The sequence below is a fragment of the Charadrius vociferus genome, unplaced genomic scaffold (genome assembly GCF_000708025.1).
Source record: "Charadrius vociferus isolate BGI_N301 unplaced genomic scaffold, ASM70802v2 scaffold324, whole genome shotgun sequence".
Lineage (NCBI taxonomy): Eukaryota > Metazoa > Chordata > Aves > Charadriiformes > Charadriidae > Charadrius > Charadrius vociferus.
Window position 1 is genome coordinate 5,117,470 of NW_009648041.1, and position 26,482 is coordinate 5,143,951.

Consider the following 26,482-nt stretch of genomic DNA (forward strand, 5'->3'; position numbering starts at 1 on the left):
GTTCTTGAAGTTTCTTCTTGTTCGCTGACAAATTCATTGTGTAATGAAGTGCCACGCTGTGGTTTGTTACAGAGCTTTTAGTAACAGTAGTGTCTTACTATACTTTTATTTATCTATTCTAGATAATTTGTGCAATGGAAAATTCCACAAACACCTCCAAGACCTGTTTGCTCCACTTGTTGTTAGATATGTCGATCTGATGGAGTCCTCAATTGCACAGTCAATTCACAGGGGCTTTGAGCGGGAGTCATGGGAGCCAGTAAAGTAAGGAAACCTCCTTTGATAATCGGAATTTGGGTGCAAATGGATGGAGATTCGTACAGAGATGAATTAGCAAACATTAGACTGGACATGCAGAAAGCGCTTTAGATTTTCTAGTTTAATGCTAAAAACAGAAGGCCTGATCTCTTCAGGGTTTTCAAGTTAATGATGAGGGAAATGGTATTTGCTTTTTGAAATGCGTTGCTGCCTCAGTATCAACCGTGTGCCTTTGGACATGGAAGCATGAAAATGTGAAAACCTTCTTAGCTGGCATGGCTTTTTGGATCCCATTCCAAAAGGCCTTTTCCAGTGCTGCTTTTGAACTCAAATAGCTCCTTTTCAGAACAAAAAAAAAAAAAAAAGCCTTGCTTCAGTGTGTTCAGTCCAGCCCCATAACCTGTGTGAGTCATTGCTGTACTTACTCTTCCCAACACTCATTTCTTCCACTCCCTCCCCCCCATGGAGGGGTAGTGCCACGTTGTGCTTCTCGCGTCAGCCCCGCGGCTCGGGGCTGCGCCTGTCCCCGGGTCCCAGGGCAGCTCTGCCGGGTCCCAGCTCCCTGGCCTGGAGGATTAAACGTGCAAAAACCAGCGTGAAACACAAGCCAGGTGATTCAAGCAGAATCAATTACTAAATTTAGAGAACTGGGAATTTACCAGCAAGAAATGAGTAGCCTGAGAGAAACCCAAATTGAACTCAAGAGCTGGTGAATGATGAAAATGTGGCATGTGCTTTGGATTACTGTTGTTATTTCACAGGTTTGGAAGCAGTGCTGAACCCTGTCATGCTTGCTCTAAAGATCCAAGTCAGATCCTACAAAGGAAAAGAACTGACTTTTCCTTCTAATAAAGGTATTAAAAGAGAGAGATCAACCCTTTGCAAACAGCATGAGTCTGGCGGTGGCTCAGACAGGGGATTTGGACCAGGTGACCTCTGGAAAGACTATTTTCCCTGCTTTTTCTGTGATGCTCTAGGCAAAGTTAAGTGGCGCTGCACTCTCAGAGGTTGCTGTGTAAAAGAACGTGTGGTCTTTCAGGGCTTTTCACACCAAATATGTTCCGTTTACAAGGAAAAGAGATTTTGTTCAGCAGCCAGCCTCCCATATGCAACCTGGAGTCTGAGCACCCAGGTTTTTTCCTTTCTTTCTTGTGCATCCTCAGCAGCCGTAAGGATTCTGCCTGCCAAATCTCGGGCCTTTTCTTGACACCTGATCATCCCCTCTGCTTTGAGTGGGGTTAAGTGGCTGGCATTCAGGATTCTCTCTCTTTCCATTTGCTGTCTTTGGTCTGCAGGCTAACAGAATTAAAAATCCTAAAAAATCTTGTTTCAAATAAGCAGATGTGACCCAGAAAACATACAAGAAATAGATCTTCCGAGTAGGAGAATGCCATTTTTACAGCCACTCCTTCAAGCAGAATTGCACTTTGAAGTTAGCTTTAACTTTCGTTTCAGAGCTCTGCTTTAGTAATGAATATGTTTGTATTTCCTTGTCTGTTATTAAACAGAGGCAGTTAACTCCGTGTACCTGTCCCCCTCAGTCAAGCAGTCAATAAGCAATTTGTTCTGCTTTTTTCTTTTGTCAGAAGCTGGCATCGTTTTGGCTTTTAGTGACTTTTGTGGCTTAACGATAGATGTCCATGAGTACTTGGCTGTGGTACTTGCCTGTCAAAATGCTTTATGTCTGGGTATGCCGTTATCTATCATTTTCAAGTTATCTTTGATAGTTATAAAAGATCTTTTCTTAGTTCTCTTGTAATGATTATTCCCTTCTGGAGTTCCAGTTACAGAGTGCTTTGACTGTTGGAGTTTCAAGCGAAAGCCCAGGATGGACTATCTGTCTTACAGACTTGGGTATTTAAAAGATTTCTTCCAGCAGGAAAGTGGGTGCTTTTCACAAGAAGCTTGTGTCCATCTGGTGAAAAGATGCACTCCGGGGTTGTTTTTTTTTCACTAGTTGGTATTTTGTTCTTGTGTCTCGCACACAAAAGTGTGAGTTGCAAATGCTGGCTTAACGCGAGGTGACCCGGTGAAGGAACATACCAGTGAACGCACAGAGTGGCACCTACTGTGTAAGGGAAGAGAGGGGTGTCATTCCTAGGATCGTATGACAGTTTGGATGTGCTGTTCAGAACTAAATGTTAAGGCATCTTCATCTTTTGCCTCCTGGGCAGACCACCTGCTCCTCTTTGTCTGATCGACAGCGAACTTGCAGAAGAGCTCAGGTCAGAGACTTATTTTGTTTGACTTTCCCTCATGTATCTACCTCCTTCTCCCCCATATGTCCATACTGCAGCACAGCTGAACTTCTGGCCATTGATTCTGAAACGCTTTGGACCAGCCAGTCCCCATCCAAGTCATGGCCTTCCATTGCCACCTCTCCAGCAAAGCTTTTGGGGAATTGGGAACACTATGCAGTATGTTTTTCTACGGCTTTCCTCTGCTTTGAAGAAAGCCCTTCAGGTTGGCCAGAATCAGTAGATCATCGTGGCTCTCTGTTCCACCGAGCTTACTGTTGTCGTGCTTTGGATCTCTACAGAGAATTGTGAGAAGGAAATCTCATTATCTCCTGTTAACCAAGAAATTATTCCACAACGTGGAGTCTTTTGAAAGGGTTTCTCTATGCTTGTGCTTGCAATCAAGGCTGAAATATGTAGCCCTCCATAACCTGACCAGATGGCAGTTTGCAAGCATGTATTTCTTCTATTTTCATTGCTGAATACTTTGCACCTTATGCTACGAGGAGTTAGGTATAGAAATCACAAACAGTGAAAGAGATACTGTTAAGTATTGAAAACATGGAGGGGGGGAAGCATCGATGTAATGTGCTCATGAGGGCTATGTAATCTGCCTCTGCAGAGCTGCTGAATTTGCAGGGGGTCCGTGCCCTATAGCTAGAGCAGCTGGTGTGCTTGTATGAATCCACGCAGAGAAATGTGGAACACTTGTCCTTCGCACAGTCATCCAAATACGGAGGATACAGAGTAGGTCTGTTCTCTGGTGAGTTGAGAGGTCTTGGAAAAGTAGGGTTTGCAATAGGGTGGGTTTTTTTTTTTCATGCTAGCTTCTCAGAGAACGCTGATTTATCTTGCAGCCAGCAGACACGTACGTGTGTGTGTGCGTCTCTGTGTGTGTGTCTGTGTTGAAAGATCCTTTTGAGCAAATGCTAAAGCCGGTGCAATGGCAACCAATTTCAGTCGCTTGACGAGGACGTTACTCATTGACCTGTGGCTGTCTCTATCGCACTGTAGTCCTGGCTTTAGCATCTATTAATTGCTCGCTAACCCTTTGCAAGCTATTTATAGATGTATCATTAATATAAGTGTAAGAACTTAAGCAGTATTATTATACTAATCATTTGATGAAGTTGTACTCCTACAAAATGCTAGTGAAAAATATTTCCCCTTAAAAGAAGCACCGTTGTAGTGAAAATGAGTATTTTTTGTTACTATTCTGGGTGTCAGTCAGAGGAAGAGCACAGATTTGACTGCCTACTTCACTATCAAGCTCTTTGCTTCACATCAAGGCTTTTGCGAAAAGATTTGCTCTTGAGCATTTGCTCAGCCTAGGCAGTAAGGTTGTGAGCATTTATAGTGATGGAAGAGACAGGCGTTTGCATCTTCCATCACTAAACCGTTTCAGGCATCCCACAGGAACTGAGCATTTAAGTGTGGACAAGGCTCTCGTCTAGCTCTGTTCTGAAGCCAGGAGACAACTCAGTAAAAATACGGTGATTTTCCTGCCCTCCTTTCAGTACTAGGGCAGCTCTACAGGAGCAGCCCCAGTGCAATGGGACTTGTTTTCTGTGGTCGGTGCTACGGTACAGTGTGAGCCTCGGGATGCTCTCCAGGGGTATGTTGCCAGTCTGTTTGCACTGCAGATTTCCCAGCAGACAGCACAGGTGAGAGCCATTTACAGAGCTACCAGACACAAACGGAGGTGAATCAGAAGAAGGCAAGAAAACAAGCAATACAGCTCCAGAGAACGCGTCTTTTACCAGACATATCAGGATCCAGTCCTGAAGCTGAGTCGTCTTAAATCAGACAGCCCTCATCTTGTTGATGCAAATGCCCACATTCCCTGCCTGATGGCTGAGGTTATATTTAGCCATCTATATTAAATAGGCATGGCTGGCTTCTAGAAACAGTTTCTCATCTTGGACCTGTAGTTTTATGGTCTGAGCAACTGCAGGCTGGAACATTTGTTGGGAATATTAATCATTTTTTACAGGTCTCACTGCAACTGTTAGTCAGATAATTAGATTGGTTGAACCTGCAAAACTGTGCATGTCAATTCAGGAGAATATTTTTAAAATTAGTTACTGTATGTTAACATAATATACTCCATTATTTTGCTGTTTTGTTTTGTTTTAAGAGTACTAACTTATTCTTGCAACATATCCTTGCATCAGCAAAATAATGTGTTGTATAAAAGAAATATGTTTCCGTGTGAATATAGTATACTGTTTACTCTAGAAGTCATATTTTATTAATACAGTGTTTTTATTAATATAACACTGTCACTTCTTGAATTTTAATATTAAAACCAAAGGTCCTCTGATTTATGTATTTACCATCTGGCTAAGTTATTTAAGTTGCTTTTCCTTATACATTTATATGTTGTCCACCTCTTGCTATTTCTTTATTTATTCCATATCAGTATCTAACCACATGCACTGCCATTTCTGAAGATTTAACACTCTCTCAATCACTATGGAGTCTGTGTCTCATTCAATAATCATATCATCTTAACAGCAGATACAGTATGAATGGAAACAATGGACAGCTTTGTTATGTTAGTAAGTTCTCATATCTGCTTACTGCCTAACAAAGAGAACAAGCAGATAGCAGGAAGTCAAATCTACTAAGAATCATAGAAACAAGAAAACAAGAAGGCACCTTTGGTTTTTTCACTAGAAAGACTTTGGATTGCCATTTTCCTCCCCAACAAGAGATTTTATTCACAAAGGGAGGATGAGGATAAAGTCTACTCCCTAAGACTTGCCACCAATGACAAGCTGAGCTCTCACAGAGATGTGGTTCAAATCTTGTGTTGCGTTAGGAAACATTTTTTCAGTATAGCCAGCTCAATTCCATTACTTTGGTTCTTGATGTACAAAACTTCCAGTATGAAATGGAGTTCAAAATATGACTCAAAGAAGATGCTAAGATTTTAATATTCCTTGGAAGACATAGTGTATAATTTGATAGTTTTCCAAGAGTCCAGATAATGGTACCTGTAGAGGAATTTCATCCAGGGGAATGGGAGAGACCTCCTATGGTGGCAAGTCCCGCTGCGGTCACTGAGAGCAGGGAAGTTTGAACGCTGAAGCACATCAGTCGAAAAGCATTCGGTAGCTCCAGCAGTGCAGGGTGAAGCTGAAATCCTGAACTCCTGATTCCATTTTACCTGAGCCCAAATAAAGATCCAGTGAAAACGGTGTCAACGCCTCAAATGGGACTGTAAAACCATCTATGGACTGTGTCCCAGTGTGCCACATAGTATTACTGGTTTAAGGCAGAAACGAGATACACTTATAAAGCTGGCTTCTGATTCGCAAATCCCATGACATTTTTATTTTGCATGTAAAATATAACTGTGATGAGATACTTATTAGAATAGAATTAGACCAAGTATACCAACTAGAGACCTGGCACACTAAAATAGATCAGGGTGGTTTGCAAACTTTGCTGTTAACGCCGCCTGTTGTTTCAGGAGAGTACATCGCATTAAATTAATATGCTGGCTGGCCCACTTTGAAAAGATTTTTTTTTATTTTTGCATAACAGTTGCATGGCTGAAGATATTTATTGAAGTCGTAACGCCCAAGTATACATGCTTCATAAATTAAACTTTGGATGTCTTAGTCACCCCATGGCCCATTTCCAGCCAAGAAGCGTTCCCATGCCAGTCCTGGATTTATTAAATGCGATTGATTCGCAGTGCACGTGCAGAGCTGGGCGACCTGTGGGACCCCTTTTCTCCATACCCAGGAACGCAAGGGCAGGCTCAGGGTACGAGTCCTCACTGAGGAAGAACCTCGTGGTTCACCATTCCGTTGCTCCAGATCAGCCCATCTTTGTTATTTGCAGAGTGTAGGATACACAGAGAGGTTTTGGAGTGAAATCCCAACTCAGTTGAATTTGGTGGCAAGAGAAACTCTTATGGACTTCCGCAGAGCTGGAGTTTCAAACTCTCTGTTTATTATTTTGAATCCCAATTCCCTAGTAGCTCTCTTAGTTTAGCTCTTTCATCCAGCCTGAGTGTGTAAGAACTGAGACTCGCTTCCTTACGAGAGAGATTTTTCCGAGGAAATGCTGCTCTCTGCACTCTGAAATGGTATCAGGACTTGAAGGTGGAGTTATTTGCTGTAGGCGTTTGAATACTCTGTTGATTTGCTACTTCGTGATTCTTCTTCTTTTCATTCTGGTTTTTCTTTTTTTTTTTTTTTAAGTAACTTTTGCTTTTTATTGCAGACTGCAAACCCAGTACACTTAAGCTTCCATACTCATGCTTCTTCCTGAAATGTTTTGCTTTAGTTTTTTAACTGTCCTCGTGCTGTGAACTTTGCAGATTTGTTTATGAGTGTCATGTGCTTCTGCTACATCTGCATTGTCACTGTTATGGTATTTTTTCTTTCTGTCTGTTTCTTCCACAGGAGTTTAACAAGTAATCTGCCCAATGTGAATCTACCAAATGTGAATCTCCCTAAAGTACCAAATCTACCAGTTAACATCCCACTAGGCATCCCACAAATGCCTAGCTTTTCCGCACCGTCATGGATGGCTGCTATTTATGATTCTGAGTGTGTATTCAGTTCAAATTAGATCTCATTTAAATTTAAAGTAATCTTGGCATGGATATGTATTGTTTGTTTCTGTGCATTATATAAAACTTTAAAGAGTGATACAGTTAATTAGACATTTTCTGAATGAGACACTAGTGAATTTCTGGCATGTGTCTTTTGAGGGTTTTTTGGTATAAATCTTGAAAATTTGTCTTACTCCCACTGAGAGTTTGAGCAAGTTATCTTGCTTTACAAAATAGCTGTCGACAATGGGACATGGTCTAAACAACATACGAACCACAGAGCTTATAATGCGACATTATGTGTCTCAGCAAAGACTTTTGTCCAAAAGAGAAGACGAACCAATTTCAATGCCAGTCAACCAATTTCTGTGGACCAGATGTAGATCTAAAAGTGAATTATTTAATGCAAGCTCCGCGTTTCCCAGATAATAATTTTTGTCTTGATTTTGATGAAACAGTTCAACAAAGAGGAACACCCTGCAACAGTTTTTATTCATGTTGGGGGAACCCCCAGAGAGCAATTGAAGCTCCATAGCCATCATTACAGCCTGAATAATGCCGTGACCGACTAAAGAAAGGTATTTTCAACATGAGCTTTAGATTAGGGCTTGAAAAATGCGGCACAGCGTCAAAGCAGTCGATCTGTAGGAGCCTCGTGCTCCCAGGTCCCTGTGCGAGCATCCCGGGGGGCACAGGTGGAGCTCAGGGTGGACGTATCGCAAATCCTTAGCACAGATTAGGCAACTTCTGTTTTTATAGAGGATTTCCCTTAACAGTCCCAGCCACCAAGCAGCGTGGAAGATGGTACACCGTGGGCTCAACCCAAATCTCGGCATTTGAGGTAGCTCATCTCCCGAGATGCCCTAGCACAGGAACTGAGATCTTGCCAGTTCTCCATCCGAATTCCTGGAGAGTTATTTGGGGCTGGCATGGGGTGATCTCAGCCAGTGCTACACAGATGTGTTGCTTTTTCCCTACCTTCTTGCTTAAAAGATAAAACTGAAGAAGCCCCCCAAAACTACTCCCGTCACTGTTACTGAAACACCCTCGATTACATCTACAGCTGGAGTCCACCAAAATGCTTCTGCTAGTAGCCTCACGCAGGCTGTATGGCAGAGCAGTGGTAACGAACCAGAAGTAAAACAAACACTAATTTCTGATTTTTTAATAGATTTTTAAAACCTTTTCAACATGAGCACAGTCGTTTATCTTTCAAAGCTATACAACTCATATTCATGCTAAGATAGCTATATTAAAGGCTAGCTTAGGCAGTTGTCTGTAAAGAGTACTTGAAAGTTTTAATCTTTCTCTGTGCATGCTTTGTGGTATTGCCCTTGAAAAGATAAGAATCATGTCATGGCAGAAAATTGAATAATCCCTCTGAAAATGCTTGAGCATCAATGGTGTATTGCAAGCTGCCTGCATGATTAAAGTAATTGCGGTGCTCACAAGCAAAATATCAACACTGCGTCTTGGAAATTAATGTACTATATTGTTTACTTGCACGGAGCCCTAATCAAAAGTGAGAAAAACACCAAGAATAATACTTTAAAAATTTTGCAACCAAATGGGTGACATAATATTGCTGCGGTAAATGCCAATTGTTGTATTTGTACATATTTAATTATTTAAAACATAAATTCATGCAGTTCCAAAACTGGACTTAGAGTGTTAAAGCTTACTGATACCCAAGCACAGGTCTGAACCAGGCGAAACTAAAAACTGGTGGTAGATGAACACTTGAGACTGTTGTACAAACCGGTCCCCTGGTTAAAGGAAATGCCTGATTCTTTATCTTTTCATCTCCCTGGTTTCCTCTTACTCACCCTTCCCCTCCATCAAGGACATGTTACCTGTTGCTTAGTGTCAGATACGTTTCTCCTACAACCGAGACGGTTCATTCTTTATCTCGTTAACTCCGTTAGCGCAGGACCCCGCAGGACCCCTCTAGCATGTTGGGACTACGGTTCTCACCTTGCAGTAGCCGTGTATGCATTAGCTCCGATCTCCTCTAGCATTAACTCAATGCAGCTGGCATCTGTCACAATAGAAACACCCTCCCTCATCTGTTTCTATAGATGATGTCAGCACAAGTGGTAATGCATGGTGTGTTAAATATCTTATAAATTACCGTGTTAGCATTAGTGGTATGCGAGGAGGGGGTTGAAACTCTTGAAGCTCCCTTGGTAATTGTTCTGAAAAAAAAAAGCGAGGGAGAAGGAGGGAGGGAGAGAAGAGGGTTATGGATGCACAAATTCCTCTGCACAAACAGAGCGCAATCCAGTTCTGTATTTTTATTCTGCAAGTGGAGGTTTGAGATATAATTATACTGTGAAAAGAGCCGGTGTAGCTACACACTGCAGGACCAAAGACTTCCATCTGGGCAGGGGTGTGGGTACGAGAATATACACTTGGGAGAGAAATTCAGAGTTTTGTGACAGAACAAAGATGTTGCAAAATAATTTTTTTTAAAAAAACGGAAATTCGTTGTCCTATAGATGCCTTTGCAAGAGGCAGATCTGTGAAAAGGTACAGCGGTCGGTCCTGCTAAAACTCCTGGATGTGAGATGTCTAGTGCCCTTAGCTCAATTGACTTACCCCAATTTTTTTTCAGCTGTTCAAGAGATAAAGCGTGTCCTCGCTCACCACTTGTTAGCACTGTCCCTTACCTGGAAACAGGGGCTCACTGGGGGGGACAAGGCAAACTCAAGGTATAATTCGGAGGGGGGAGAATTGCATGAAACCCTAAAACTTAATAACTGCATACAGTCTAGTATGGCAGTTATTATTGATTGAGGATTTTCTACCCCAATTTCTGGCCTTAATTCTTAATAATCACATACATTAATGTGGTTATTAACTAAGGCTGATTTTTACCATACACACATTTTTCCTGTTAACATGTGTAACTCATAATGTTGTCTTACTCATCTGGTCTGGAAAGTTTTGTGGGTGATGACAGCAAGGTAGATTAGGCAACTGTATGGTAAAACTCAAAATCCTGATGGTGGAGATTGCCAGCGTTGTCCTGTGTATGAAACTACTGTCTGCTCTACACTTGTTGCAGGAATGGTCTCCACATCAGGTTACAAAGAGCCTGATGCCACTTATGACTTTTGTTCTCATTTTGCCCTGCCAGCAATGGATCAGGCACCTCGGAAGATCTGTTCTGGAAACTTGATGCCCTACAGACCTTCATTCGGGATTTGCACTGGCCTGAGGAGGAGTTTGGAAAACACTTAGAGCAACGCTTGAAGCTTATGGCGAGTGACATGATCGAGTCCTGCGTGAAAAGGTACGTGCCCATGAGCGAGCTAGTCACGTTTCTCATAGGAGCTCACAGGATGCAATGTTTTTTTTCTGTTGTATTATCAATGAAGCTTCACTTCAGCCACCATTTATTAGTGACGCCAGCGCACCTTTGCCCAGCACAGGAGTGGTGGAAAGCCACCCAATTGCTGTGAATTGTGGACTCTCCCAAGCCAGCACTTCTCTGTTCAGACTCTGGAGAGTGCATATGGACATAGGAAGTTCCATCTTAACATGAGAAGGAACTTCTTTACTTTGAGGGTAGTGGAGCACTGGCACAGGCTGCCCCGAGAGGTGGTGAAGTCTCCCACTCTGGAGACATTCCAAACCCGCCTGGACACTGTCCTGTGCAACCTGTTGTAGGTGACCCTGCTCTGGCAGGGGGGTTGGACTAGATGATCTCCAGAGGTCCCTTCCAACCCTGACCATTGTGTGATTCTGTGATTCTGTGATATGGACAGTAAGGCAATAAATCACCCATTCTTTCAAGCTATATAGTTACTCTATAGTTACTTATTTTTGGTGCCACACATGAGGTGAAGTCTTTGTAAATGCAGTTTCCTGTTGACAAGGTTGAGTGCTGAAGGCAGAGCCCTAAGTAAGATCCCAACACTCACCTGAAAAACACAGATCCGTGGAAAAACAAGCAAAAAAGTGATCCCAGAAAGGGAATAGCGTGTAGTGTGGCACACAGGTTACACATCTGCCGCTGTTTGAGAAAAGGTGGTGTATCATCAGCCACATTATAGGATATTCACCTGCAGACATTTTTTTAAAAGATTCTAAACGTACAGGCAGCTGTCATTTTGAAAGCAATATGTTGACATTAAATTTCCAACCTTTCTGCAGTAATTTATGTCCGTTTGGAATCAGAGGTGATGAGGCAGGAGGAAGAAATGAACTTTGCATTCCATTGTGCAGAAATTAATAGACAAAGAGACGAACCAAAGGAAAAACTGGTGCCAAATACAGCTGGTAGATGCTAATATTAGCTGCGATGTGTGATGCGGCTGTTCTGTACCACAATTGCCTGGCCACTCTGCAAGTGCGAGCGTGGCATTTATCGTTCACACGTTTCTCACAGTCTGGTTACGCAACGTCACTGTAGGAGAAGGCACGTTCAGTCCCCGAGACGTAAGCAGGAGATTCGCCCGCTGGAAGGCAGGCAGCTCCAGGCTTGCTATCTCACCATTCTGGAATAAACCCCAGTGCATTTTAAGTGCGATGAGATGGCCGTGATGTCTTCGGCGTTGAGCAAGTCCACCTTTATTGCTGCAGCTCATCTTCGGTCCTTTGGCTGAGCTTCAATGGTCCTCCAGTTGTTAGACCATCCTTGAGGAGCAAAGCCAGTGCTGGAGCTCTGCTCCCTGCTCTTCCCCCAGCACCACCAGCAAAACACTTATTTTCTCTTTCTTTTTTTTTTTCTTTTTTTTTTCTTTTTTTTTTTTTTTTTTTTCTTTTTTTTTTTTTTAAATCGGAACCAAGGCACCTTTGCTATACCTGCAGTGCACTTATAGCTGCGATGACCTATAGAAGTCAGACCAGGTTAGCCCAGCTGAGGTAACTGGGAAAAATAAGCAAGTTCCCAGGTACATCTGAAGATGGGCTTGTGTGCCTGAAAGCCAGGGTTTTTCTTCCCAACTGCTTCAACCTTTCTACAAATATGTTGGCCCTCTGTAAAAACCTGGCCCAGCTTGTAATGGTGTGGCTATATATAATGGTTCTGAGCATAAGTAAGTAGGAACATGCTCATCTCTGCAAGGAGATGGAAAATCCCAGCCACTTTGGGTCCTTTCAGTAATTATCAAGATTCTAGTCCCCGAGTCCAGGCTAAATCTGGCACTGGTAATTAAATCAGTTCAAATGCCACTGCTGATGTAAACCAATATGCTGCCTTCCCTATTTATATCACCTGCAAACAGGGCCTGGCTAAGGTTTCTTTAGCAATTTCAGTTTGACACAACATTTTTCTTCGCGTCTGTCTCTGAACCGTTGAATACCATGGAGGAACCACCCCGCCTTCCGCACTCGGTTGCATTTCGGTGCTGTCAGGAAAGCAGCCCTTGCAAGGGAGGCCCGTTTCGCTAATAAATCCGGGCAGGAGGACCTACGTACCAGCTCAGATCTCATCCCAAGAACGGGAGGTTCACATTTGTAAATGAGTTTTCATTTGCATAACCCTTGGGGGATCTTTCAAGATCAGAGTTATTCCTGAGCTGCAGCTGATATTATTTGTTATTTCTAAATTGAAGCTCCTATGTTAATTTGTTGGCAGATTCTGCCTGATGTGATAATTGTTCTGTGTTAGGTTGGATTAGTGAAGTACCTCAGGAATCTGCAGAGGGGCTCCAGAGAAAGGCAAGGCGATGCCCACCCTGCTGCAGAGTATTCCCCACCTTCGAGTCACAGATGCCTTGGGATTTCAAAATACCACACGGCATCAAATCCTGTAGTCTTTGGCCCAACAAAGCTCGTGGTGTAACAGGGTTTGTAGCTGCCAGGGGTGTCAAATTTGAGCACAGAGAAACCTCAGGAGAGCAGAGAGATGCGGGCTGGGGCGATGGGTGTGCACATGTTCGTACGTGCCCGACGGCGTCCCTTTTGCATGTTTTGCAGGTGTATTCTGGTGAGCGCACATGCTTCAGAGAAACCGCGTCTGTGAGCTTGTGAGACGATTAGGAACTTTCAGCCAGCAAATCAAATAATGTAGACCTAAAAGTGCAATGATCTGGCAAAGTCCTTTCAGTCAAGCGATGAATCTGCTTCTGTTATTTGTAGTTGATATCATGGAGCAATAGGAGCTTCCTTTAACGCATCAGGCTTGCTATTTGTCTGTGGTTATAAATCAGCTAATGCAACTAAATTATAGGTGTACATTGACACTGCTGTTTGTAACATCATCACACTGTTTATCAAGCATGAGAAAGTCATAGTTTCCCTGAAACCGTTGCACACTTTATAAATCGGGTGTATTCTGGAAAGTGGATTTCTTTTTAAACTGGAGAATCATTTTTAGAAAAAGCACATTTGTAACAATTGCACTATAACACTCCCAGCAGCATTTGGCTTTCTGGTTTGTTGAACTCTTCTCAGTATTGTTTCACATTATTATTAGCTTTGGTAGGTTTAAAAGCAACTGAAACGTCTTTTTCTACTTCCCTTAACAGAACCAGGATTGCATTTGAAGTAAAGCTGCAGAAAACCAGCCGGTCAACAGATTTCCGAGTCCCTCAATCAATATGCACCATGTTTAATGTCATGGTGGATGCCAAAGCTCAGTCAACAAAGCTTTGCAGTATGGAAATGGGCCAAGAGGTAAAAATGCAGGTTCTTCCTTTCACAGCTTTTTAAGGCAATGTCATGAAATCTCCTGTTGTGCTAGTTTCAGAGGCATTATATCAGTTGTGGATTTAGCCTTCAGTGTAGAGTGTGCAGATGAATATGCAGGGGGTTGCTCTCAAATAAATGTAAGGAATATAAACATTCGGAACCCCTGGCACGTAGGAGTGACTTTTTGCAAGGACTATGGTGTGCATAAGGTATCTCGTAATGATGACCATATATATGGAGTCTGCGATTAACTGCACCTTGGAGCCAGGTGTCGGCAACACACTTTCTGTGTATGTCTATTTTCTGTAGACAAACATAAGGAAAATGGAAGTGCCAAGTTGTTGTTGTGAGGCTTGTAAGGGAAAAAAAAACAAAAAAACAAAAAACAAACACAAACAAAGAACCAAAACACCAAAATAGATAACTTCCAAAAGTAGGTTGAAATTCCAGCTGCCGTGACTTCCTTGAGTGCTGGCTATAATCAGCACGCTTGATGATCCTGCAGTTCCAGGCCCTTAATGATTCAAGTTGCCAAACAACAAACCTGTTTTAATTAACTGCTGATTTTATTATTTTTTTTCTGAAGCCATAGCTGCAGGTTGAAGTTTCTGTGAGTTGATCTATGAATGAGAAGGACATGGTAAATTGGACTAGATTAAATGCATTGTAATGATCATTTTGCTACAGTGGCTTCAAGCCAAATTAAATATTCATATACCAGTCTAGAATAAATTCACAAATACTGTTTGTCTCTCCTGTCCTGCTGCCTATCAGCATTTCCTAGATAAGCCCTTTTGCCCTTTCGCCACAGCTTTCCATGGTCAGATTTTGCAGTGAATCACTGCAAGTTGTTGGGTTTTAGTCATTTGCCTCACCCTGTTCCTCTGGGAGGACTTGCTCCAAAGGCCACCGGATGCAGCAGGGATTCTTGCCCTGATGTCCGTGGTGTTTGGATCAGACTCAGCAGTTCTTTTTCTTTTTCTTTTTCTTACACGTTTCAGTTATAACTTTTTATTTGTGACAATCACCTTGCAAGGAACGTTTCAAGCCGCTCATCATCAGGTTCTTCCTTCATCCTCCAGGTCTGCTGAGGCAGATGTTGAGTGGGCTTTTGTTGTGCGAGCCTGGACATGAACTTCTCCACCATTTTCTGTTCCATATTCATCCCCATTTATCTGTCCAAATCCCTGAGCCCACAGCTGCTGCAGCATCTGCCCTGGCAGTGCCCTGGCAGCTGGGAAGGGCCACGGTTGCGATAATCCCCACAGCAAACCAGGATCAAACCCTTGTGTGTTATACTAGCACAGTCCCTGGGGACCGGCATGTTTCGGAGATCAAGCAGACTCCAATATCGTGACAGAGCAAGCTCGTTGCATTCATAAAATGGTCAGGTTAAGTATTCAGATGGCACGAGACTGGTACCATCAGCTGTGTCTGGATATAGCGTGACCAGGCACTCGCTGCATCTTTCCGTGCTAACTTGTGATGCTCTGTGCTTGCCACAGTTTCCTCCACATTTAAAGCATTGGTCCCATTGCACTGACTCAAACTGCAAGTGAGAGGGGAGCGGGTGGCAGCGCGGTTGTTTCTCCGCTGGTCTCGGCTGCGGTCGGGATTAACTCTGCAAATCTGCCTGTGCCACTTCCAGGAGGTGTTTGGTTCGGCACCGCGGAGACAGCCTCTCTCCTGTGGCAAGCAGCACTTGCTGGGGCATGAGGTTTTTACAGATAGCTGAACTAATAGACCTGTAAAGCAGATGTAAATTATCGGTGCATAAGTTACCGTTTAGGGCTGCAGCATTTTATACACCCTCCCTTTTTCTTTTAGTCTTTTTAATTAGCGTTCCTACCTCCCCCTCCATTCGCTTATGCCACTTTGCATTTCGGCTACCTGCATCTCCTATTCTTGAAGCTGTGTGCTGAGGTGGTCATACTGGGGGGGGGCAGGTAAAAGTTAAGATACAGATCTGTCATTACAGCCCACGGGGGGGAGGACAAAATGCCACTCCACCTCTTCCCGTCCCCAGTGGAAATGATGAGACGGTCAGATAGACAGCAGAGGGATGAGAAACCGGGTTTCGTGCCTGTGTCTTCCTCCGTAGTTCAGGGACCTGGGTCTGTGCATGGCTGAGTCCCTCTGTCCCCCATCCCTGGTGCGTGGCCGCCGGCAGCCCCGCTGGGGAGGGACGGACGGGGAGGGAGGGACAGATGCTCCTCGCTGAGGGACCCTCCCTCAGTGCCACTGCCACCGCCTGGCTCCTAAAATACATGGTGCCTTTGCAGATAGTTCAAAAGCAGCAAAAAGAGCTCAAACTGCCCAGCGCGGTGCTCAGGCAGGGGCGTTTGCCCAGACCTCGCTGGAGGACACATTTGTATTAGAAACAAACCACTGATTTTTCCGACGGCCCAGGCTGTACGTGAGCAGAGACTCTCTCGAGGCGGTGTTTGACCTCACTCCCGCAGTGTCCCTCCCACCCCCATGGCCGTCCCTTTAAGACTACCTTGGGTGACACTTTGACAGATACTTGAATGCATTTTGCGAGCATTACCCTGCGAAACAAACACCCATCATTTCATTTCCATTTCCTTGTCTCTAAAGGCAGCTGTTAAAACATTTGGTAAACATACTTTACCATCTTAAATATTTATTTTTCCTCTGAATTTTTAATACATCTAAGGGGATAAATGTATGTATTAAATGTTTCTCAGTTGGTCTAGTATGTTTCTATTTAATATCTAAGGTCAGATGGTCCTTAGAGAAATACAACGTACACACAATCTGTTACATGACAAGGCAAGATACTCATCACATAAAGTCAAGTTGAATCATTGTGGTGCACTGATTATGGATTGTAATAATTGAGCTAATAGAAAGCTGCGATGAACTCAACCGAAAGCAGGGGCTACGCTGGGTAAAGCGAACCAGTTACGCGATCTTTAACCTTGGCCATTTTCATAAGACATGTGGAAGGAGCTGTTGGAAACACTGGTTTACGAGCCAGGCGTCTGGGAAAGCAGCACCAGGCAGTGGGTTTCCCAAACCGCTGTCTTCTCCGGCCCCGTCCTGCCCGAGGCTCGTCTTCCCGAGGTGGAGCTGGGGCTGCGGGACGGCCGGCGCTGGGTGCCCATCGCTGGGGCAGGACCCGTGGCCTCACGGGCCCTATTCTGCGCAGTCTCTGGCCCTGGCACCGGGTCTGAGTCTGCCCCGGGGACTGCGACCGCAATGGGAACGGGCAGTCAGAGTCTTGCCAACACCGCCTTGGTGCCCGCGCAGGGTCCTCTCCCGCTCTCACAGCTGTGGTTTTATTCAATCAGGGCTCTTATTTGCCTTTTAAACAAGCTTCTAGTTGAAAACGCATTGGTCAGTGTGTTTCACAGTGTGTTGTTTTGCACGTAGTGAGCCATTTTTGAGTGAAAACTCATGACTTACCAAGGAAAGCAGTTAGCTAAACCGTTGGTTGCGAGGTCTTCCACGCACACCGAAAATGCAGCAGAGCAGGAGCAGAAAAATGTCATGGGGAAGACACCCCCAATACACACACAATCCCTTCTTCATCTCCTTAAGAGGTCCTGGCTGCGTGTGCCGAGGACACCAGCGGCTTCTGCCCGTACCCAGCTGTTACAGGTCCCCGTCACCCCACAGCTATATCTCCAGCTGTGCTGGGAACAGCCAGGTCAATCCTGGGGGCTGATAAGGGCTAACTCTGCGTTAAACAGACCGATCATAGCGATCTGTAAGGGACTTATATATGTCTTAACCTGCAAAGCAGGACGTGGAAATGCCTACTGCAAATGCAAATATCGCTCATTTGCTGATGTATGTTTTTTCCCACCTGTGGCGTGGGGGTGCCAGCCTGTCCCCCCCGCCGCGGTGAGGCTCCGGGTGGCCCCAGACAGGTCCGTGGCCCCGGGGTGCTGCACCGTCCACGCTGCACTGCCGCAGGGCTCGCTCCTGGGCACCTCCTGGTGACGGGCGTGCAGCCGCCCCGCTGCCAAACCCTGCCTGTCGACGGCCGGTCGCCTTTCCCTTCGGAGCGAAATAAAACCATAAGGGACTGTCCGCAGTTAGGTACAATCCCGTCCCTTCCCCCTGTTTTACTGCCTGCAAATACTACAGGTAGCGATCTCAGATGTTTCAGTGGAAGGAGGTTTTGATCACATTTCGTTTTCCATTGCTTATTGTTTCTGTGCATGATGCTGCTGTTCTCATATGTCCCTTTTTTTTAATGATTTTGGTTTATTTATTGTTTATCTTCATGTGTTCTTTTTCCTGTCTTTTGCACTTTCGTCTTTATTTCTGTCCCCAATCATCTGAAAAGTTTGCTAAAGAGTGGGTAAGTGTGTCCTACTTTTATTTTCTTTTTCCAGATCCCTGTTTTAATATGTTACTGTCGTAGAAAAAAAATCCCTAAACCGTAGAGCAGTTCAGAGACTACTGATCAGACACTGAGACCAACATCTAGCATTTGTAAAGCCCTCGCAGTCTTCCTTCCCAAAGTCTGATTAGTATTTAAAGCAGATTTGTCTCTTTCAATGTGATTTGATGTTAACATTTTAAAACAATATTAATGCCAAGTGGTAATGAATATAGTGACTAGCACCAGTGCTTGAAATGTTTGACTGAAAAATCAAATGTTTTGTGTTGGAAAGCAGTCATAATCAGTATTTTCTCAGTCCATTGAAAATAAGAATATACTGTATGTTTTCACTAATTAAATCTTGTATTGGAAACAGGTCTTTTCTAAATTAGTAGAAGACTGTATTTTAGTACCTATTCTAGCCATATTGCAGCTGATTGCATCAGAGCTCCCAAGCTAAGCAAGGTTTGGCATGTGCAGAAAAAATTGGGCTGAAGACGCAGAAAGGCGGATGCCGCAGGCACTGGCGTTGGTCAGCCCGTTCTGAGCTCTGCCATCGCCCAGGGCTCGGGGCCGCCCTGCCTGCTGGCTTTTGCATGGGATGGAAAGGCTCAGCTTGGTTTGTTGGGGGGTTTTAAATCTGTCTTACAGTCACCGAGCAAAGCGTTTAAACCGGTGCTTGATTTGCACCGCGCGCCTGCTGACCCCAGCGTGTAGCGTGCGTTTCACGTGCCTCGCTGCTGAGGATGGGAAGTGCACAGCATCGTCTCCAGCGGTTCCACCGCTGCCAGGTCCCCTGGAGCGGCAAATCCCCATCCCGAGGGCCGGGTGGTGTGCGGAGCCCTCGGCAGGCGCAGTGCAGTGTCAGGGGTGATCCCCGTGCGAAACGAACAGGATCGTGCCCGCAGAGCTGAAGCAAAAGGACTTTGGGGTCTCTAGGAGCGCTGGGTGCCAGTGCCCTCGGGCATGGCAAAGCCTCCCCTCCCACGTCTGCCTGTGGCTCCCGGGGCTGTGGGCACACAGAAGAGGGCAGGGTTTGCCCGTGCTTCACAAACTGATGTAAGATTCTCCTGAATTCAAGGTCTGTCCTGCAAGTGGAAGTAATCACTGGCCGCTGTAGTGGAGCACAGGGTAATAAGCTGCATAATTCTTCGGTTTAATACTGCATATTGTGGTTTGCCAAGGGAAGCGGCTGAAAACCGTAGAGCTCTTTCCTGTGATCAATGCTAATATTTTCCTCCCCCTCTCTTTTTATTTTTCTTTAGCACCAGTACCATTCAAAAATAGATGAACTAATTGAGGAAACCGTCAAAGAAATGATAACACTCCTAGTGGCAAAGGTAACCTTCGGCTTCAGGTGAAGTGATTCACTGTTAACATTGCGTTTTTAATATGTGCGTTTCCATTAAAATGTGACACATTAAGATGTTGAATTGGCTTCTTGTTTCTCACAGGCAAGATCGTACATCTCCCAGTCCTTTCATGGTGACTCTTTGATGATTAGGAAGTGCGTGAGATGTAATATGCTGCTAGCAGGATTGCCGTACTGGGCCAGAAGTGGTTTTAAGGAAGGGGTGTTATGTTGATGGGGTAACACCCCGTGGTCAGCATCACCCCACGGCACTGAGGGTAGCTGCAGTCAGGGGGTGGCACCGCTAAATGCTGCTGCGTAGACGTTGGGGCGGCACGCCGAGGTGGTCACCACTCCTACGCATAAGGTTGTGCGGACAAAATAACTCATCTTGTGCAAGATCGCCATATGCTCTTCTAAGAAATTAATTTAGAGGTGACGGTTGCGGGAAATACATTCCAAAATGTCAGGTTTAATTGTTTGGAAATTGTTTTTCATCAGAGCCGGCTCTTCTAGCTGAGCTGCCAGCATTCCCCATGGGTTGGTGTGTAGGTCTGGTGTGCTGCGCTAACACAGAGGGGAATCGGTACGTCGGGAGAAAGATGGTGGGGTGTGTTTTCCTCTAGTTTCAAACTTTCTGAGAACAAGTCATCCCTATTATACAGTGGAGACCTTTAAACATAATCCGCCAACATATGCCGGTTCAATTCTTCTGCAAGAATACCCAGCTAGCTGCGTGTTTGACACCGTGTACTGGGAGCAGGAACCACCAGTTTCCCGTCCGGAGAGGCTGTGCTGGCTTCCCCACGCGCTGCAGCCACCTCCTGTCCCCAGCATCGCCCGTGGCACCGAGGGGTGATACACCCAGCGAGACGTAGTGCCTGAAAGGCAACGCTCCTTTCTCCCCGCTCCCCAGCCCGCTGTGCTCGGGGACAGGTTGTCCATCCCTTTGGCAATGCTGAGAGCTCCACTGACTTCTTTGAAGCTAATGCTGATTTCTATGCCCTTGTTCAATTATTAAAAATAATTGCAGTATTTTTTTGTCTTCATAGTTTGTCACCATTTTGGAAGGAGTCTTGGCCAAACTGTCTAGATACGATGAAGGAACTTTGTTTTCTTCTTTCCTGTCATTTACTGTAAGTACAGACAATATTTTCCTTTCTTCTTATTTTTTTTTTCCCCTGAGTTGTAATCTCCTGCTCTCCCGGGACTAAATCAGCTACGTAATAATTCTGACATACTGTGGTGTCTGAGCACTGTAACCCCCACATGAATACACAACCTCTGTGCAGATATACAGTATGTGAACACCCAAGATGCACAGGCCATCCTATTGTCAAGTGTCAGGCTATCTCTAGTCATCAATCAGGCTGCTGGAGTTTATTCTGTTGAGGATGAAAAAATCATGGGAAAAATAATCATTGCACTGTACACGCAGTTTGCATAACTGAAGAAGTTGCTTCGTTGGCACCTTGCATGACAGGTGTGTTCCTTTCATTCTTCTGGCCATAACAGTCACCATCTTCAGAAATAAAAAACAAAATAAGGGAGGTCTAAGGAGTGTCTTCATGTTTCTAAAAGAGAACAAGCTGAGGGAAATGCCATGAGGTTACTCAGCACAAGGTGCCTCTCATGACACATTTCTCCTTGACATTGCAGAACCAATCCACAGCTCATCTCATTACGTATTTCCTAGTAAAGTACAGGACGAGAACAATATCCGTGTAAAATTGGCCTCACTATCCACAAGGGTTTAGCAATCTGAGCTGTAGTCCAGAGAACTGTCGTGACAGCTTCTTAGGGCAAACAGCAGCCGATTTTCAAAGGTCTTCTGAAAACACATGCCGGAAAGTTTAGAAGGGTGCCTGTTGGCAAGCGTGGCTTCTCTTAGCTCAGCTCACAGGCAGGTGTGCACCCAAATGCCTGTGCCTGGGCTTGCTTGGAGAGCTGCAGTAGCATTTTCGCCCACCGGCCCCGCTGCCCACATGCGCAGCCTCTCCTGCGCTCACGTGCTCGCGGGGACTGGGCGGGAGGCAGAAGGCACTGCTCTGCAAACTGGGGAGGGTTTCCAAAATCTCTTTCAGGCGTTGTCTTAGCTACTTGTGATTGTCTGGTGTTGGCTGCTCTTGGGCCCCTTTGCTGAGTTTGAGGCGGTTTTGTAGGATCCGTTTGGAAGGGGGACGGTAAGAATGGATGTAGGAATGGATATAGGCAAGAAACCCTGCTCGCAGGCAGCTGTGTGCACACACGGTCTGGCAGCTCATCTGCATTGCCGTGGGGTTCAAACTAAGCGTCGCAACTTCTCAGGTGTGCTGGAGGCACTTTGTTCTTCGGAGAAGGAGTGAAAGAGAGGGTGTCCCACTCACTGCCCCGCGGTGCAGCCCTTCCCCCAGGACAAGCCCTGTGCACTTACAGCCCCAGGGCTGTGCTCGCCCCCTCGGGGGGATGCAGGGGATGGCTTGGGGTGGATCCCTTCCCTCATTCCAGTGCTGCTGGGGGTTAGGAGATGCTGGCGTGCCAGCAGCAGAGGATGTGGAGGCGGCAGCTTTTCAGGCATCGGAAGCACCGGCATCAGCCCGGGTAGACAGTGTAATGTGCAGCCCTTCCTTCTCCATGAATCCAAGCTGTTCCTCGGTTGGTGCTGCGTTGCTCCCACCACATCCTACTGTTTACGCTGCTGAGTGCTGCTCCCTTTGGTTGCTGAGCGAAGCCCCCAGCTGTGCTCGGGCTCTGGGCAGCGGTGAGGAGGCAGCACATAGGTGCATGGGCACCGAGCATCCTCGCTCCGCTGCTCCGCAGACACTTACTCACAATTAACCGCCCCAGCAGCAGCAAAACGGTCTGCTCCAACAGCCCCACAGCCTTTGAGCCCAGCTCCACAGCTTCAGTTTCCTGAGTTTCCAGCTGGGAAGGGGTGTGCATCCAAATAGTTACTGCGTGTGGTGTGTGCTCGTCCCCAGGAAGGTGCTGAGCCTTTGCCCTAGCACGGAGCTGGGTACACTGCAGAGGAGCAAGATTGCTCCTTTCTGGGCAAGGGATGTTTCTCGCTTTGATCCGCTTGTTTACTGGGAGCCACTGGGCAGCACCAGCGGCAAGAGGAGGCAGAGGAACAGCCCTGACCCCTTTGGCACTGGGCTCGGCAACTCTCCTTTCCCTGCAGTAGTAATGGCATTCGCCGTGTTTAGTCCCTGCGACGATAAATAGAGAAACTCTCTCTTGTTACAGCATGCTTGCACCACCTCCCACGTTTTCCCTGTCTGAACAAATACAACAAAGTGTGATGGTCCAAGCCGCTGAGCTCTAGAAAGCATTAGTCTCCCACCCCCTTCCACCGACTTCTTTCATCGCGTGTTTTCCAGGCGCTCTGCAAGTGACATGTAATCGGGGGGTCTTGTGACAGACAGTTTTATCACCTAGTAGGATATCCTCATTTCCAATTCTTGCCTCGAAATTCAAGATAAAATTAATGCATCTGTTGTCCTAATAAATTCTCACTAGCCACTTCTCCTTGCAGAGCACTTTGAGAGGAAAATACCCTTCTAAATTTGGCCAGACTTTTTTTTTTTCTTTTTTTTTTTTTCTGTTTGTTGCTACATTTAAGTGCATCTCAGCGGCAGCAGCCCAGGTCCTGGCTGGGCGTCCGCGTGTGCAGATCCACTGAGTCACAGGAATGACAGCTGCTAAAATTCCCTTTAATCTGGATGGCCTCTGTAGGCGGAGAGTTACACCTACGGTAATTAAAACTAAAGACTGCATATTACCCGAGGGAGACAGAAGTAAAAGATCTTATTTTTGTTCTGCGCAAAATTTGTATGGTAAACTGAGACGTTTCATGGCAAAGTCACATACTTTGTGAAAAACGGCAGCCTAGCAAAAATCACACAACATCCGGCAGTTTGGAAATTTCACTAAATGTAGCCAAATCTGAGTTTAAAGAAAAACAAGTAATTATTCTGATTAAAGGGGAGTGGGCAGGAGAAGCAGCTCAGTTTTTTTGTGGGTGGAGGGGGGGAGAGCGCAGGAAGCCGGCTGAGTTATTCTCGTCGCCTCTTGGCTTTGGGGAAGAAGGCAGCTCGAGACGGCGGCGCTAGGCTGGACCTACGAGCGCTAAATCCACACTCGGATCGCAGTTTTCCCGGGGCGCCGCTGCAGTAGTTCATGCCTGGTGTGATGTTTGACGATACAGGTGCGCGGCACGCTGCAGCCCTGAGCACGGCCCCCGCCATCAATGCTGCCGGCTGCAGAGCCGCATCGTTTTCCGAGTTTTCCTCCAGGTTGTTTTAGCTTTGCCACTCAGAAAAAAGAGCTCATTTGGAGAGAGCCCACCTAGCCCTGCCTGCGGCTGCTAAGTGCCAGCTCCTCCGGGATACCTGGAGGAGAGGCGAGCGCTGATTTTGCTACCTCCTTTCTAAACGTTGGGACGTGCCCCGGCCCCCTCCGGCCCCTCGGAGAGCCAGAGCCTGGTGGCAGGCGCTCGCTGCCCTCCTCCTGCCCTTCCCTCGCTTCTTGCCCCCCGGCTCAGCAGCCCCGGCGCTGCCAATACTTTTGCAGCGTTCACCTCGGCAATTACCACCAGTCTGGTCTTTTGTATCGCCTCATTGTGCTTAATTATGCACCCCCCACACACACCATATGAGTGCTTCCACCCACTCTCACATTCTGTCTCACACATACATTCATTCTCTCATTCGGGACACATAATTTATTCATCCCAAGATGCAACTGTGTGCGTGTTATATTTAGGCTGTTTTAATGGTAGCTTTAGAAATATTTAAAAGCAGGTGAGCTTTTACACCCAAACAAAGATGGCCGGCAACGCTTCCCCTAATTAAAAGCAGAAGCGTTGCGGAAAATCTCAGCCGTACTCTTTCTAGACAGGGTGCCTTATGCTACAGTGGGAAAAAAGGTCTCTCCGGCCAGCTGGGCGCTGCTCAGTTGGAAGAGTTGGCCCTGACATTGGGGGCCACCTCGCCTCCCGTGCCAGGCGATGCGCACCCTGCTGCGTGGCGAACCACGGACAAAGTACGTTTGGGGTCTTGCAGCCCCCGCCGGCTTGTGAGGACACCGCAGAGAGTGATGTCCTCCCCTCTGACACCCTCCCTCAAGTCACATCTTTTAAAAGAGGGGGGGAAAAAGGTCAGAGGGAACACCAATGTAGCTGTTGTAGTCTGGGAAGCAGAAAAGCTTTGGGGCACTTCTCCGTGGCGTGGCGTGGTGTGAGCACGCTGCCCCAACACGGTCTGCGAGCTCCTGCCGGCGTCAGGGCTGGCAAGGAAAGGAGAAAATAACGTCCCAGGCTGCAGCATGCAAAGCCAGGGGAAGTACACGACGTGTGGGACTATAGACAGGGGGTGAAATTAGGGTCCTCTGGGCACTTTCTGGTGGCCACCCTGGTGTGGGTGCCTGTCAGCCCCGCCGTGCCATTGTGCCCACGCTGCCGGGGTCTCCCACAGTCCCCAGGATGCAGCTCCCGACGGGAGAGACACGCGCTGCCTTCGGAGACACGTGGCATTGGGCGAAGAACGAGGCCTCCCAAGAAAATAACGATGTCTACTTACGAACCCCGTCTTCCCCCGCTCGCTGAAGTAGAAGAGGGAGAAGCACAACTCCCACACTATCATCTGTTGCTATTAGAGCTTTAGCAGCAGCAAAGTTACCTCTCCAAAACAACAACAACAAAAATACCACCCTTGCCTATTCTTTTAGACAGGAAACGTAGTTTTCATCACCTTTTTTCCCCCACTCAGCATTATATTGTCTCAAGTCTTGGCTGGAGAAGCTCTTACAGGTGTTTAAAGAAAAAGCAAAGACCTGAAAACGTACTGATGGTGTAAACTCTCTTCTTGTTCCTTTTACAGGTGAAGGCTGCTTCCAAATACGTGGATGTACCCGTAAGCACAATTTAAACAACTTCTGTCATAGTAATTTGCATCGTGCTTTGGTTTATGGCATGTGTAGCAACCCACGTTATGCATTAACAGCCAAGATTGAACCATGGGCCTTCACACTTCTAACATTTGAACTGGAAAGAGTATCTCCATGACGTTAATAATGAGCAGTTACCCTCTTATGGAGACCCACGAGGCTGTTTAGGCAATAATTTGCAGATGGTGTCAAAAAGGTACCAGATTTATGCAATTGGCTTGAATCACATTTTTAAAAAATGGGAGCAGTGCATTCTGTTAATTCTTCATTTGGACTTGTACAAATACAGTATAATTTCCAAACAAAAAGGTCCAGACATGTTAGAACTGAGCCAACACACATCTAACACATTAGCTAATCTATTTTATTTTTGTTCTTCTAATTGTTGGTTTATTTTACTCTTTCAGAAAATGACTTTTTTATTACTTTGGGGAAATGGTGATGAGCTAGCAACATGTGTTTGGGAAATTGTTAATGAAAATAATTTTTTCCATTTTCCTGTAATTGGTATAGGAAAACTGTACATCGTCTCCTCTAATTAGACCTTGATTCATAAGGAAAAGAGCCCTTAACGTTCTTAGACAGAGCACTTAACTTGCCAGAAATTTACATTTAAATTGAGTTGAAGTGTAATATATGAATGTTGGCTGGAATAAGGGGTTACTGTAACATTTATAGGCAGAGACATCCTGAGCAATTATAAGTCAAAAAAGAGTAGATTTTAATATACCACACCAGTTCCTGAATCCAGATAGACTGGGCAGTGTAAATCAAGAGTAACTCAGTTGAGTTTGCTGACCTGTATGTATAATGTCTGTGTATGTACATTTAATGCAGATGCGATTGCTCTGCATGTTCTCACGTGACAATGTGATAAATTTGTCAGACATCTTGGACCACATCACCTGCGTTTGGTGTTTCCATCCCTTTAGCCTAAGATAAACCGTGCCTACAAAATTACCGTATCATGAGCCCAGCATGGAGACGACAAACTCTTGAACAGTAGGAGGTCTCGCTTGGTTTAAAATACCCCAATGCAGAGATGGGCATCCTGAGTAATAGAAACAAGATATTGAGAGCATTAGAAAGAGGGGCTCTGAATTCATTTCTAGCCTAGAAAATGTGGACGTCCTTCAGTTGAA

The 26,482-nt window shown here is 45.7% G+C and overlaps 1 protein-coding gene across 1 annotated transcript in view; it reads left to right on the forward strand.

The window, feature by feature from the left end:
* Positions 1 to 26,482, forward strand: part of CADPS (Ca++-dependent secretion activator) — a 200,043-nt gene that overhangs the window by 149,246 nt on the left and 24,315 nt on the right. Inside the window, exons 21-27 of the mRNA XM_009883625.1 lie at positions 123 to 264; positions 6,917 to 7,063; positions 10,208 to 10,363; positions 13,545 to 13,692; positions 19,330 to 19,404; positions 20,468 to 20,551; positions 25,274 to 25,306. Coding sequence (XP_009881927.1) covers positions 123 to 264; positions 6,917 to 7,063; positions 10,208 to 10,363; positions 13,545 to 13,692; positions 19,330 to 19,404; positions 20,468 to 20,551; positions 25,274 to 25,306 — 785 coding nt within the window. The remainder of the gene's footprint in view (positions 1 to 122; positions 265 to 6,916; positions 7,064 to 10,207; positions 10,364 to 13,544; positions 13,693 to 19,329; positions 19,405 to 20,467; positions 20,552 to 25,273; positions 25,307 to 26,482) is intronic.